This window comes from Colias philodice, chromosome 21 (genome assembly GCF_061535455.1).
Source record: "Colias philodice isolate Cphi_HAF_F1 chromosome 21, ilColPhil1 Martin Lab GWU primary, whole genome shotgun sequence".
In the NCBI taxonomy this organism is placed as follows: Eukaryota; Metazoa; Arthropoda; class Insecta; order Lepidoptera; family Pieridae; genus Colias; species Colias philodice.
The window spans coordinates 6,899,635-6,916,574 of record NC_143106.1 but is presented as its reverse complement, the minus strand read 5'-3'; the positions used below and the strand labels follow the sequence as shown (position 1 = coordinate 6,916,574).

The 16,940-nt window shown below is 32.5% G+C and overlaps 1 protein-coding gene across 1 annotated transcript; it reads left to right on the top strand.

Moving 5' to 3' along the window:
• Positions 1-10,168: 10,168 nt before the first annotated feature.
• Positions 10,169-13,953, top strand: LOC149479017 (uncharacterized). The gene is made up of 3 exons (XM_089709088.1): positions 10,169-10,216; positions 10,616-10,842; positions 11,013-13,953. Exons 1-3 carry the CDS (start codon positions 10,169-10,171, stop codon positions 13,951-13,953), a joined length of 3,216 nt encoding a protein of 1,071 aa, XP_089565214.1.
• The last annotated feature ends 2,987 nt before the right edge of the window (positions 13,954-16,940 follow it).

The following is a 16,940-nucleotide window of genomic DNA, read 5'->3' as shown; positions in this document are numbered from 1 at the left end:
TATTTATTATTGATTGTTCTTAATTGATAAGTAATAGGCAAAATATTTACAAAGTTTCGCCTCTATAGCGGTGAGTCGATGACGTTTTAAAATCAAAATCAGTTAAACTATATTTTACATTGACGTACTTGACCCTGAATGAAGAACAAATAGATACGTCTATTACACAATTACAATATATTACAAGCAAAATACGCATAATTGACTTGAATAGAGTTAGGAATTCACGAATGGTTCAAATTTTTTATTTAAATTTTAAACGTTTATCTTTACAAAAAATAATAATAAATAATTAAAAAACTATTAGTTAAGTACATAGTAAAAACATATTATGTTCTTTATAAACGTCTGTTTTATGGATAGGTACTAAATACACCTAAAATATACCAACCATTAATACTTTCGTATTCAATTGCATATTATTTAATGCCAAATAAAATAAAACATAATAAATTGATCACGTTTAATGTAATGAAATACCTACATGATATGTTTTGTGTATTATTGGATAGATGAGTTTGGGTTGATTATTTTAAAACGCTTATTTTTATAATAAATAACATACTTAATGTTTCTCTTATTCTTTGACTGGGTTTCTGAACTCTGAAAATCCATTCATTCTTAAATTATGAAACGTTGAATTATTCATTAGGTACTGTATTTGTTTCATTTATGGAATATAAATAATTAATTATTCCTGTGTATAGGTATTTACTATAATCAATTTGTATAAAATGTTCTGCGAAAACTTACTGAATGCTTCTCATATGTACTTACTACATAGTTCCAAAACTAAAAATTTCAGCATTCAAACCCATCGTCAAGTATTCTTCCTAATGTAAATAGATAATATGGTTTAATTTCATAAAACATTATTTTTGGATCATTTTTGTGTGTATATTTTCGTGTTGTACCTATTAGTGTTAACTAGTATGTAGAAATTATAGGAAGTATTGAATAGATACATGGGTTTTATTTTACTAACAATTTTGAATTAGTACACTCTTTAAAACAGTGATGCACAGACCGCGGCCCGCGGGCCGCATGCGGCCCGCCTGTCGAATACTGGTGGCCCGCCGACAGCATACTTCATAAATAATACTCTCGTACATTCTAAAAATATTGAATTCTATTCCAGAATAAAACTGAATATTTCTGGCGGAAAAGCAAGCTCCGTCACGCTGGAACCCGCTTTAAAAAAAACCTTACTTTTTTTCAGCCTATTTTACCTACAAACGATGCTAATAAATGTAGTATAGGTCAATTTTTTGTAGTCTTATTAGTTACTTAGAAAACATCATTGATATCGTTCGAAGTAAAAAATATAAATAATAGCGTGTTGATTAGTTTTGGAATGGGTTCCAAATTGATTGTAGTTTATTGTAGTGGCAAGAAAATTATTTATTTGCGTTGTTTTATCTCAAATTATTGCAAGAAGGTTACAATAACAAAATTTTAAAAAATAAATAACACTTGTTCAAAAACTACAAACGATGCTAATAAATGTAGTATAGGTCAATTTTTTGTAGTCTTATTAGTTACTTAGAAAACATCATTGATATCGTTCGAAGTAAAAAATATAAATAATAGCGTGTTGATTAGTTTTGGAATGGGTTCCAAATTGATTGTAGTTTATTGTAGTGGCAAGAAAATTATTTATTTGTCTTGTTTTATCTCAAATTATTGCAAGAAGGTCACAATAACAAAATTTTAAAAAATAAATAACACTTGTTCAAAAACTACAAACGATGCTAATAAATGTAGTATAGGTCAATTTTTTGTAGTCTTATTAGTTACTTAGAAAACATCATTGATATCGTTCGAAGTAAAAAATATAAATAATAGCGTGTTGATTAGTTTTGGAATGGGTTCCAAATTGATTGTAGTTTATTGTAGTGGCAAGAAAATTTTTTATTTGCGTTGTTTTATCTCAAATTATTGCAAGAAGGTCACAATAACAAGCAATTTTTTGTAGTCTTATTAGTTACTTAGAAAACATCATTGATATCGTTCGAAGTAAAAAATATAAATAATAGCGTGTTGATTAGTTTTGGAATGGGTTCCAAATTGATTGTAGTTTATTGTAGTGGCAAGAAAATTCTTTATTTGCGTTGTTTTATCTCAAATTATTGCAAGAAGGTCACAATAACAAGATTTTAAAAAATAAATAACACTTGTTCAAAAACTACAAACGATGCCAATAAATGTAGTATAGGTCAATTTTTTGTAGTCTTATTAGTTACTTAGAAAACATCATTGATATCGTTCGAAGTAAAAAATATAAATAATAGCGTGTTGATTAGTTTTGGAATGGGTTCCAAATTGATTGTAGTTTATTGTAGTGGCAAGAAAATTTTTTATTTGCGTTGTTTTATCTCAAATTATTGCAAGAAGGTCACAATAACAAGCAATTTTTTGTAGTCTTATTAGTTACTTAGAAAACATCATTGATATCGTTCGAAGTAAAAAATATAAATAATAGCGTGTTGATTAGTTTTGGAATGGGTTCCAAATTGATTGTAGTTTATTGTAGTGGCAAGAAAATTCTTTATTTGCGTTGTTTTATCTCAAATTATTGCAAGAAGGTCACAATAACAAGATTTTAAAAAATAAATAACACTTGTTCAAAAACTACAAACGATGCCAATAAATGTAGTATAGGTCAATTTTTTGTAGTCTTATTAGTTACTTAGAAAACATCATTGATATCGTTCGAAGTAAAAAATATAAATAATAGCGTGTTGATTAGTTTTGGAATGGGTTCCAAATTGATTGTAGTTTATTGTAGTGGCAAGAAAAATTTTTATTTGCGTTGTTTCATCTCAAATTATTGCAAGAAGGTCACAATAACGAGATTTTAAAAAATAAATAACACTTGTTCAAAAACTACAAACAATGTAGTTGATTGTAGCTAAACTCATATGTTTGTAGTGGCTGTTGAACCCCTGTAAGCAATAAAAAACAAAAAATTTAGTGTTCAATAAGTTAATATATTCAAAACAATTATGAGCCTTGGATTTCGTGTCGTTTGTAGTTTTAGAAAAAAAAATATTCATGCTCATACATACATCTTCGCACACGTGCGTGTTTGTGTATGCGTGTGGGAGTTTCGTAATTTAGTGTACATTAAATTGCACATGATATATGTTAAAAAAAAAGAGTTGGATATCTTTAATGTTCAGTAGTTTGCTGTTCAATGTTACAAAGTCACTTAATAATCCGAAACTGCTGAGACGACAAAAGTAATTAAAATGAAATAATGGATAAATTCCATCCGAAACGAAAAAAAACTCAAAATAGTGCAATATAAAAAATTGGAATTAATATTGTCATTTATCGTTTATTGTAGTACTGGTAAAATAATTTATCCTCTAAAATAACTTCAAGAAAAATCAGATAAAACTAGCCAAATTGTAGTGGCAATAAAATGACACTGGCATAAAAACTACAAACGATATGAACAATTGTCACAGTACCTTTATATTTGTATGTCTTGCTTATTACTGATTATAAGTGCGAATGAATAAATTTACTTAGTGTTTGATAGAGTGATACATTTTGACGTTAGAAAATAGAAAAGGAAATCGTTCGTAATTTCACAGTTTGTCTTCCGACAGCATACCTTTATATGTATATGGACATTACCGATTAAATATAAGCGTGCGTACACAAGTTTACAGTTACTATAGTGCCTACAGTAAATGTAGCATCGATTATACCTCAAAATATAAATTCAAAATCGTTGGACTTACAAGTATGTGCTGTTTTTCGTATTAAAAAATAATGACAGCCAACTATACACGGACTTTCGTAAGTATTGAAAACTTGAGCTGCAAATGAGTTGAATTTTTAATTATAATTTCTGAAAGTGTAAAACTTTTTGATAATTGAAAATTGTTAATCAATAATCAGAGAGTAATTGTTAGTATTTTTAACAACAGCTACGATACAGTTGAAGGATCGTATACTACAAACGATTTTATAAACTGTAGAATCAACTACATTGTTTGTAGTTTTTGAACAAGTGTTATTTATTTTTTTAAATCTCGTTATTGTGACCTTCTTGCAATAATTTGAGATGAAACAACGCAAATAAAAATTTTTCTTGCCACTACAATAAACTACAATCAATTTGGAACCCATTCCAAAACTAATCAACACGCTATTATTTATATTTTTTACTTCGAACGATATCAATGATGTTTTCTAAGTAACTAATAAGACTACAAAAAATTGACCTATACTACATTTATTGGCATCGTTTGTAGTTTTTGAACAAGTGTTATTTATTTTTTAAAAACTTGTTATTGTGACCTTCTTGCAATAATTTGAGATAAAACAACGCAAATAAAGAATTTTCTTGCCACTACCATAAACTACAATCAATTTGGAACCCATTCCAAAACTAATCAACACGCTATTATTTATATTTTTTACTTCGAACGATATCAATGATGTTTTCTAAGTAACTAATAAGACTACAAAAAATTGCTTGTTATTGTGACCTTCTTGCAATAATTTGAGATAAAACAACGCAAATAAAAAATTTTCTTGCCACTACAATAAACTACAATCAATTTGGAACCCATTCCAAAACTAATCAACACGCTATTATTTATATTTTTTACTTCGAACGATATCAATGATGTTTTCTAAGTAACTAATAAGACTACAAAAAATTGACCTATACTACATTTATTGGCATCGTTTGTAGTTTTTGAACAAGTGTTATTTATTTTTTAAAATCTTGTTATTGTGACCTTCTTGCAATAATTTGAGATAAAACAACGCAAATAAAGAATTTTCTTGCCACTACAATAAACTACAATCAATTTGGAACCCATTCCAAAACTAATCAACACGCTATTATTTATATTTTTTACTTCGAACGATATCAATGATGTTTTCTAAGTAACTAATAAGACTACAAAAAATTGACCTATACTACATTTATTAGCATCGTTTGTAGTTTTTGAACAAGTGTTATTTATTTTTTAAATTTTGTTATTGTGACCTTCTTGCAATAATTTGAGATAAAACAACGCAAATAAAGAATTTTCTTGCCACTACAATAAACTACAATCAATTTGGAACCCATTCCAAAACTAATCAACACGCTATTATTTATATTTTTTACTTCGAACGATATCAATGATGTTTTCTAAGTAATTAATAAGACTACAAAAAATTGACCTATACTACATTTATTAGCATCGTTTGTAGGTAAAATAGGCTGAAAAAAAGTAAGGTTTTTTTTAAAGCGGGTTCCAGCGTGACGGAGCTGGAAAAGCAAAGGGATGTACCGGAACTTTAAAATCCTGATTGGTTATGTGATTTGGATTTTTAGTTGACATAACAAATTATTTGAATGTCTTGAACACGTCACGGCTTCAAGGCAAAAACAAACTGATATCCCAGCACTACGCTCATGTATCATCCTTTCAATGCAAGCTGACACATTTCAGATCGCAATTGAATTCTGGAAATAACAACCATTTTCGGAATTATAAGAAAATGGCTGAAAAATTTAACAAAACTGCGATTATTTCCAGTTATGTAGAAAAGCTGGATATTTCGATTCAATCTTTTCAAGACAGATTTTCGGAGTTTAAAAAAGTGAAACCTCTGTTGAACATATTGAAGTTAGAAATTATCGTCATTCAAAACGACCAAGATTTACGCAACAAATTCAAAGAAGGAGACTTGCTGAACTTTTTTTATTTATTTATTTATTTAACTTTTACCGCTGCATTGATAAAAATATGTACAAAGAGTTGCGCATAAACACTCTGAAATGTGCCAGCTTATTTGGTTCTACCTATATATGTGAACAAACCTTTTCGATATTAAATAATAATAAAACAAAAAATCGAAACCGCCTTGCAAACGAAAGTTTGGAAGCAGTTTTACGTGTTGCTACAAGTAAATTTAAGCCAAATATAAAAAAAGATTGTAAGCACTATGCAGTACCACGCTTAAAATTAATAAATTCTTTTTCAATTTTAATACATTACTATGAATTCTTTATCGTCTTTAATTACCTATACTTCCGGCGGCCCGCCATCAGTTCATAATATGCCCGAGCGGCCCCTAGTCTTAATAAGTCTGTGCATCCCTGCTTTAAAACTACATAAAACAATTTTTATTTTTTTCATAGTTGTTGAAAATACAGCCTTGATTGATAGGACGGAAAACCATTTTGCTGGTTTCTGGAATCTAATTAATAACCTCCTCCTTTTTTTTGAAGTCGGTTAAAAATGTAGACATCATTGTTGGTTTAAGCTTAGCTTAAGGCGAAATGAGACCCAAAACAGACGTTTCGAGCGCACGGAGAATTAATTTTTTTCTTCAAAAACTTTGAATTAGATTTTTTTTATTTATCGATTTATTTAATTGAAGAGTTTGTTTAGTGACGTTTGGGAACCGAAACACGATTGACAAAATTTGCCTCGATAGAAAAACGTTGTGAAGTTGCCCAAAAATTAAACGGTGAATCAATTTCATTTGGACAATAGTAAAGTAATATCAATGAAACTTTATCCACATCCACTTCCATTCAATTCTTGAGGGACGTACGGGATTAGATTTTTCAATTAATACATCAGTAATTTAAAAAAAATATATTTATAAACTATGATCAAAAAATTGCGCGCAGGCCGGTCGCTTCCGCCGTTCCGCCTCCTGTTAGTCGACGCCAACGCGTCTTAGAGAGCAGTCCTGTACAACTTTTTCGCGCGGTGCCGTTGTCTACTCGCATACGTGATTTAGTGTTAGTGTTACTAAAGTTTTTCATAAACATGGTGAATTTTGGTGGCCAAAACATTGATGGTGAGAACATTAGGTATAAAATGTTGCGAAGGCAGATGAAGAAACTACAGTTATTGAATCTAAATAGGTAAGTTTAATGTTTATCATGCTTATTTATATTTATTATGTCTTTAGGTCGCTACAAGTCTAAAGATTTCAACTTCAAATATTTTGATTACTAGGTATATGTTTACAAGTCTAAATTGAGAAACGCATAAATGAAAATCTGATAGTTATTTTTATTTGTAATAAGTATTTTAGTCATATTTTGAGATTTCATTACCTATTTATGATTTTTGTATTAGTACATATATGTTTACAAAGTCTGAATTTAGCAACGCACAAATCAAGATTTTATAATTTTATGCACTCTGTCTTTATTTTTATTTATAATTTTATTATTGGTATAAATAGGAAAGTGATATGGATCTTCAGACAGTTTCACATAGTACTTTTTTTGTGTAAGTTTATTCTTATGTCATTTATTTATAAGTCATAAGATTGAAGATAGTGGAATATTTCAGACTAGTGTAAGTTATCACTGACGGGTAGGTCCAGTGAGATCAGAAACAATTTTTATTTCAACCCTATTGCGTATAACTTTTTTGTTTTTTTTTAATTGTATTATAATTTATAACTATTGTCTGAGGTCTTTCACTGCACCGGTAATTGTAATTTTTTTACTTATTAGATATCATGCTATTTTAGGCTTATTGCTGATCTACTAACAATTCTATACACATGTGAGCAATCCCAAGACAAGGATTAGATCTAGACGGGATTAGATAAAGGATATTTATTTATACATATATCAATTCGAATGAATGTACTATGTATGAGTAATTTTTTTATTTGTTTTTATGAATACTATTTGCATATTATGCATAAGCATAATTACTTACTTATAAATTTTATATGAAAAATATTTGAAAAATTTGTAGTTATGTAACTATGAAGTATGTAGGTAACTAAGCCGACAAACGACTTTTTTACGAGCTAGGACAATAGAGCGATAAACGAACAGACACAGCTGCGAAATTTTTTACTAATTTTTATAAAAGCACTTGTTATAATAATTGCGGTCAACCGTAAAATTTTGCAAACAAAAGGACGATTTTCTCAGAAAGTTTGCTATGTATGACGCCGACAATCGAGTTTATTACGGGCTAGGATAATAAAGCGACAAAGGAACGTACACAGCTGTGCAATTTTTTCTAGTTTTGATGACAGTATCTTTATAATAATCGTGGTATTATAAGAGGTATTATCAATTAATTTTTCTCCTATTATAACTTATTATGGTTGTTTCAGCACCTCAATGTACGGAACAAGGAGAAGAAGTCGTATCAAGAAGATAAACATTGGAACAATAAAATGGTAACAAAACCAGCATTCGAATTCGTATACCAAAATGTCGGATATATTTATTCAAAAACAATCAAAATTGTAAATAATATTTTTTTGTCTTTTATTGTTTTTTTTTTTCAATAAATATGATATAAAAACAAAAACCCGTTTTTTTTAATCTTTTAAAACCGATAATAATGTAAAAAAAAAACAAACGTAAATAGCATTATTCTTTTATGTATTTTTATTATCATATTGTACGTAAAGTCCCCATGTCGAAAAACTATAAAATTTGTTTACAAAGATTTGAAAATAAGCTAGTAACGTAGGTAGCGACAATTCTAACAATAACAAATATGTAATTACATCATAAAATAATTTAGTCACAAGCTCACTTTTTGTAATCAGATTTGTACCAATTAAAAATCGACCTTCGTGCAAAGGAACAAAGGTCGATTTTTCTAGTTCGATGGACCCGGCAACGAAAAGACGTTGCCGGATCGCTTTACTCAGCTTTAACCGCGCGAATATAAGAATATAAGTAAAGTTCATTGAACCTCCGTTAGTTCCGTATGTTTCCGTCATCTATTCAGTTGTGTGGCGTGGAGAGGGGATTTTTGTGAAGCGTCCCGCGCGCTCTTATGCTCCACCCAGGGGGCGTAGCCCAAAAGGTGCACAAGCATGATTGTATTTCGCCTTAATAGCGTAAAAATGAACCCTTAATCATGTGTCAAATACCTACATGTAATAATGCTAATCGTATGCTAATGTTCTTGAATGTGGGATTGTGGATACATAATGACTTTTCATATTATGGCATTCTAAAACTTAAGCGCCTGTAGAAATTGATAGGCAAGTATGCGATATAAAGTTGTTAATATATTTTTATGAAAGGCGATTACGATTAAAAAAATTAAAAGCAATGTATTTTTAATTCGTCCTGAATTTAAATGAAATGTATTATCCTTACCTGTTGTATAGGGAACGAAAATCTTTAGTGTCAATAAGACATTTTAGTAACTACATATCGAAATTTTTACAAAAAAAAATTTTTAAAGTGAAACTTTTATTACATCGTCTCAAACTTTCTGGTCTGTGTAGCGCATGTCGCGTGAATCAAGTCGCGACGTTCGTCGCGTGTTCGTCACGCGACATGCGCTACACAAAGCAGTGTTCGGAACCGTTCGAACAGTTTCACTTTTATCGTGGTTTCATAAAACCACACAACATTTTTTTTGGCTTATCTTATATTCCCATATCTAGTCTCGGGAGAAAAACTTATTACAAAAGCATGAATACTTCATTGTCTGTTCCCCGTCTGAATTATTTCTAGTAATTTAATGCTTACCTACTAATAGACAACTCTTGAATTTTCCAAATCAATTTTCAATTTCCCATTATTTAATGCCATGTAACAAGCATGTAACACACGAAAACAATTTTTGTACCGTTTAAAATATATTTAAAGAATAGACCATACCTACATTTTATTGAACACTAGCTTTCCACCCGCGGCATCGCTCGCGCAGTCAAAGAAAACCCCGCATAGTTCCCGTTCCCGTGGGATTTCAGGGTTAAAACCTATCCTATGTCCTTTCTCGGGTATCAAAATATCTCTATACCAAACATGCAAATTGGTTCAGTAGTTAAGGCGTGATTGAGTAACAGACAGACAGACAGAGTTACTTTCGCATTTATAATATTAGTATGGATCTATCAAATCATAGTATGTAACATAATGTTAATAAAACAAATTTAACAATAACAATCAAAACCAAAGTAAATACCTAGTTATGATTATCGTAACTGTTTCTCAAATAAGTAGGTTAAACGTAAGAAAGTCACGTTTAACTTTTGAATCACATAATTGAATTCAATATCAATATTTTATAATCATTAATAAGATTAATAAGATCAGTGATAAGGCTTCTCTCTCCTATTTAATATTTATTTGAGGATGAATCTCAATTGATATTTTAATTCGAAATTAAACACGAATGTAACGACTTGTGAAATGTGGAAGTGTGTAGGCTTAATGCTCTTTATAGGGCAATGGATTATAGTGAGTATACAATTTTAGTATTCAAGTTTTTTCTTACATACCAAACTTTATTAATATTTTATGGGTCAACTAGTCAAACGCTGTCTATTTTAAATATCAATATTCATCATTGTATTCCTTAAAATTACAAAAATTTCATTGTACATTTTTATATTAATTAAATAAAAATAACAACCAATAATACTTCCAATAAGATTTGTAACACTGTGGTAATTTATGTCTTATATCTTTTTTCATCAGATTGACATCGTACATAGCCTATTTGAATAGATTTCTTCAAACTTATTAAAATACATTATGATAAGTTCGACTTCAAAATTACTGTAAACTCCTATCTCTACTTATAATTCCGTCATTAAGTAAATCATTACATTTTAGATTTTTGTTCTATTCTTAAAGGTAACCTCAGACCCAGTGACCAATGAAGATGAAATTTCACGATATGCCCGAAAGGCGGGTGATTGCTGCCCATGTCCAGAGTCCACGTCCACCTCACGACACAGTGACATAGAACATAGTGCTTCTGAAAATGTGAACGTCATGACCTGCCCTTGTAACTCACGTAATTCTGATTCAGACACAGCACCATCTATTTTGTCTCCAAGCACTGTCCAATCTTTTGCAAGGTAATATTTTAAAATCTGATTATATAATCTTTAGAAGCGAATGTTTCATTGAATTAAAGAAAATTATTATTGGCTTATTTTTTACCGTACAGTATTATACATAATCCTTATAATGAAAATACAAAAATGAATTACTTACCTATTAATAATTTACAATGTTAATTTTACAGACAATCTGAACAAAATGGAGAATCGAAGCCAATACTAGAACCAGAAGGTGATCTTGCGCCGTCTATGTTAGAAACTGTTCGCGAAGTTACTGAAGAAGAGTGTCTAGAAGCAATATCTCGAGATGCAGGAAGAAGTGTAATACAAAGCGTTGACCGCAATGCGTTGATTGACGATGTAGTTAGTCAAGAAGACGCACGCGAAAATATTGACATGGATACTGTACCGGAAGCATCTAATAATCAAGAAAGAAGATGTATTTCTCCTTCATCTGATGATTACCGATTAACCAACAGGGATTCTTTGTCTAGTGTATTAGATATGAATTATGCACCAAGTAACTTATATAATAACTTACACTTACCCGAAGAACTAACTTTTCCTGTGACTCCTGTCCAAGAGCTTTTATTTTCACCAAGTGACATTCAAAATCGTTTCTTTCCACTTAATGGATTGAATCCTTCTGCAAGAAGGGCCTGGGTGCCAGCACTTCATACAAGACCATTATTAACTGCACGAAGGCCTATAGATTTAAATAATCTTTTGAATTTAAAAGATGTAGAACTTGTTCCTCCACGAAGAGTTACAATTGCGAGAGAACCTGAAGAGCCTGAAGAAGTTGCTTATAATATTATGAACAATCGCATTTTTGAACCTGCTACGGATTCAAGCATTAATGGTGTAAAGAAAACTCCAAAAATGTCAAACACTAATGATAACATCGATTGTGGACCTCGTGGAAGCGAATCTGCAATTCCAAATCATTCCGGGAACTCTCTTAGAATGACTGATCGTTCAACTGATCAAAATCGAAACACTTTCAATGTGTTAACGTCACCAAATCAGGCAAATAAGGAGAAATATGTCAGTCCTGATATATCATTAATTAAGGATAACGTATTAAAAACATTGGAAGACTTCAGGCAAGCCAATACCATGATGCATGATAATTTACGATCTAGTTTGGACAATGTATTAAAACCGGAAAACCGAGAACCTCTAGTCGAAGAATCAAATTATTTTAAAATGGACCGTTCAAGTAATTCTTTTAAAACTATCGCAAGCATGGAAGACTTACAACATGAGTCGGACAAGATGCTTTTTAATAATAACGAAGTCATCAAAACAATGGCTAAATCTAATGATAACTTAAACAATATTAATATAGACCAAAAAAAGTGGGTAAATGACGAGGACAATATGAGAACACCTATAAAGGATGGTGATTTTGAAAGGGATTCATCAAATCAGGAAACATGTGTCGTAGATGATCACATAAATAAAAGTCCGCAACATTTTTATAATGAAATGAAAACAGCAGCTAGCGAACCCAACTACGCACATTTAAGAGCAAATCAATATTCACATGATATTCCAAATTTTCGGAATTCTTTCAGCAATATAAAGTCAAACGATCCTTTAGAGGATATAGATCTTGATATTTTTCAGTATCAACCTGCTTTACACGGCGTCAATGGCTTAAAAAATCTTCGGTTACCTCAACTTAATATGAAGTCTTATAAAGCGCAACTTCACGTACCAAATTCATTAAATTTAAAACCTGTTAAACTGCAAAAGACACTAAGAAGAGGTGGTGATATTTTAGGTGCTACTTTATCAATGAAACCACACGAAACAAAAAAGGCATTTGGATTACTTAACAAAAATATGAGATCATCACAAAATGAACCCAGGGCTTTCGGTATTCCAGGTATTGAAGATATTCGATCATATTTGGAAAATAATGCTCCCAATATTTTGAACTTACCTTTCATGAACCTCGGTTCCCAAGATGAATGTGGATCGGGAATGAGATTAGGTAGCGCAAATGAAAATTTGAGATCATTCGCTGAAAATGCTATAGCTAATGTTCAGGATACTTTAGATAATACGTTCAGAGAAGGTAACATTAGAGATTACCCTCTTATAGGAGATACAATTTTAAACCCTAGTGATGTTATTGAAACAATCACTGAAGCACGTGAGGACGCTAATGATAAATTACGTAATTTTCAATTAGATTTGAATGACAGACTGCAAAGAATTCATCAAAGTTTAATTAGTCAGTCAAGAATTCCATCACCATCAATCTTACAACAGCGTGAACGTACACCATATGCTTCCCGCCTCGAACAAAATAAAATTAAATATAATCAAAATAAAATGTTATTAAATTCCAAAGACAATAAACATGTATCTACATTAAGATCAGCTACTACTTCAAAAAATAATCCAGCTCTTTCATATGCTCCAATTAGCCGTACATCAACTAAATCTTTATCTGCAAATAAAGGAAATAACTTTGCGCAACTTGGGCAAAAACTAGACTCAAAACGACCGTTTTCTTTACACGAAAGATTGAATTTAGCGAAAGAAAGCAAAGGTATCATTTCATTCACTACAAAGAAACCACCAATACGGGAAACGTTGCCAAAAATTAAACCTTTGGCTGCTCGGAATCCTATAACAGCACTGAGAAGAGATAACCTACAGTCTCAATCAAGAGGAGTTTCACCAGAAATTAGAGCATCACCAAGAAAACAAATAGGCAGGGAGCCAAAGACATCACCTAGTGAAGTTATATACTCGAAAATTCCTTCCACGAGTAGGATGGCACCAAAAGAATCCTTATGTGAAGAAAATGGTGAACAAAATTTAGGTGAATCAATACAAGGTAGAAGTTCAAGGCCAACTGTAGAGGCAAGACCAAGGAGTGCGGGAAAGAATTCCATCTTGCCAAATATTGCTGAAAATGCATTCTTATCTAAAGTAAAAGAAGCCGTGACGCCGAATCATTTGGGACGTGCAGTTTCAAGGAACAATAACAATGATATACCTTCCAACGATGCTATAGTTCCCTCTGCTTCAGAAATAAAAGGAAAAAGTATCGAACCATCCACAGACATATCTTTTAATTGCAAAATGGTATGTTCAAAATCTTAACATCATGAATGGCATAAATGTTAAATTTCTATTCTGTTTAAGTTGTAAATATTATTAAGGTTATACGAATAAATAATGTGTATATCAATGTTTTGATAAGTAAAGTCATACTTGATACCGTATAAACTATAATCCCACCAAAAACATTTTCATGTAAAATGTTGCCAAGACGAGCCCATATGACTCGCACTGTCAAAAAGTTATCAGATCTCATGTAGAGCCAAGCTTCTAACACTATACGCCCTAACTCTACAAGGCCTAACTTCACAAACTCTACACCTTAGTCAAAATATGTGGCTTGGCCGTTCGTTACTACAAGAACTATTGTATAACACAAAAGTAATGAGCAGTGAATTAATTTTTCACCTTAAGCCGATGTGAATGTAGCGAAATGGCCGAGCCACATATTTTGACTAAGGTGTAGAGTTTGTGAAGATAGGCCTTGTAGAGTTAGGGCGTGTAGTGTTAGAAGCTTGGCTCTACATGAGATCTGATAACTTTTTGACAGTGCGAGTCATATGGGCTCGTCTTGGCAACATTTTACATGAAAATGTTTTTGGTGGGATTTAAATTATGTGTGTAGCTTTAGTGTTCTAGTAACAAATCAAACTATGCGGCGTCTTATTACTACAAAACTTTGACGAATAAAGGCTTTTTAAGTTGTGTCCAACCATATTTTGATTCACGAATGATACCATGTGTTACTATTGTGTTACGTAACATTCGTGATCGGCTGTTAGGGGTAGTACTCACTAGAGAATCTAAAGTTAAAAATTTACTTTTTTACATAAAGAGAACCCACTTCAAAAACTATCATGTTACAATTCGTATTCGTAATTAATATCATAAGTTGTGAATGATTCTTGCATTTGTAAGTATTATAGAAATACAAAATTTTAGAAATAAAACTTTTTCTTTAATATTTAAATTTGTTTTATTGAGTTTTAAAGTAATTTAATCTTAATCACTACATAGTATAAAACAAAGTCGCTTTCCCTGTCCCTATGTCCCTATGTCCCTTTGTACGCTTAAATCTTTGAAACTACGCAACGGATTTTGATGCGGTTTTTTTTAATAGATAGAGTGATTCAAGAGGAAGGTTTATATGTATAATAAGATCCATCAAGTAGTGGAGAAGTACTGTTATTTTTGAGGTTTCTAATGTGATGTCGTAAAAAATTACATTTATTCCGCTTACATTGCAAACGCAGGCTGAACCCTACGAGTTTTATCAAAATAATGTACTAAGTATTATACACATTGAAAAGGTCTACAGAAAAGTCCGCGATGGTATATGTCCAACTCTTATGGATAACCCACAATAACTTTTTTTTGTCATTTACTTTTTACGACAAATAATGGCTAATTTTCGAAGCGATTTTAACCAATACAGCATTAATCCTTAACCAATTAAATACCATGGATACATTGTTCATTTAATATAGATCTATATGGCCCTTTACACCGTATGATTTAAGTGAATATTTTCGAAGATATTACAGATTTAAAAATTGCAGGACGTAGCGTTTGCGGCCGCCCGGCTATGTATTTTATACCCGTGCGATGCCGGAGGCCGGAGCGGGCCGCTATATTTTTATACCTATACAACGTTCACAATTTTTCTGTAGTGTATTTAGTATCAGCATTGCACCCGTGCGAAGCCGGGGCGGGTCGCTAGTTAACAATATAAAACAGAAATGTAAAAAAAATCTCCTGCATTATTAGTTGTAATGTACACTAGGCTTAACAAAATCACGTATGTTACTATCAGTCACGTATGTTACGGTGTGTTACGATTTCATGACTGTTATTGTACAATATTTGGCGGCCATACTCATGTGCAATGTCGGCACCCCAAACCGCGCCTCCAGCGCCACCTTCCGCCCACGCACTCCGTGCGCTCCCTCAAACCCCGGTGCAGAACGCGCCATCCCTCCGTACCTTCCTACATGCACTTATAGTGCATTCCATCACTCCCACGCCACCCCCGCAAGTCCCGCTCTCCAAAGCTACTCCGGCGCGCCCAGCCGCGCCGCACACTACCCCTACACCAACACAAATCCCGTCTGTCGGTACACAAGTACCCAGCTCACTTCCCCACCTATACTCCCACGCGCAATTGGCGCCTCCTGCCCCGCCCACTCGTGTCGCTTCGCCCCAATCTCCCTCCGTCCCCGGTCATAACACAACTTATAATCGGGCTCGTAAAAGAAAGAGGTCGATTGATTCATACGACACGGAATCAAAATCAAAAAATAAGGGCTTTCACGCCCCACCAATGACCCGCCCGTGTTGACGGGCGGCGCTACATACCCACTGCAGGGGGCTTCCCGCTCCAAACAGTGTTCCCCACGCAGCCTCCTCGCGGAGGCTGCGTGTGCGAAGATCCCAGTCGTCGTCGCATTTTACATACCACTCATCACTAGTCAAGAGCTCAGCACACTTGAGCAACAGCAAGAAGCAAGTCTCGCGGTCAACAGTCGTCGCTCAGTTACCTATAACTATTGTATATAGGTAGTTTAAGAAGAGTACTAGTACAAGGAGAAATTGTACATCGTTATTAAGAAGAAATACAGTCCACTGATTTAACAAGAAAAGCCGGGTTTTATTGAATCCCAATTGGCCCCCCATAATAACAATTCGCAGATAAAATTTTGATCGATTTTCGTAGGTCTGGGTATCACACCCAACCTTGCGCTCGCCGGGTTAATGTGTGCGAAATTCTTGTTTCAATTGGTTTTTAGAGTTCCGTAGTCCAACAAGGAACCCATAAGATAGTTCAGTCCGTCCGTCCTAGTCTGTCACAGCACAATATCTTCTACGTTTATGGATCGATTTGCATGAAACTTGGTTCAAGGATACTTGGATATGGATCTCAATTTAAAAAGTACAAAAAATGAAAATTACCCTATTTTAAGGGTACCTCCCCATACATGTAAAGGGGGGCTGAATAATTTTTTTTGAGCGCACCCCCATTTGTAGGGTAT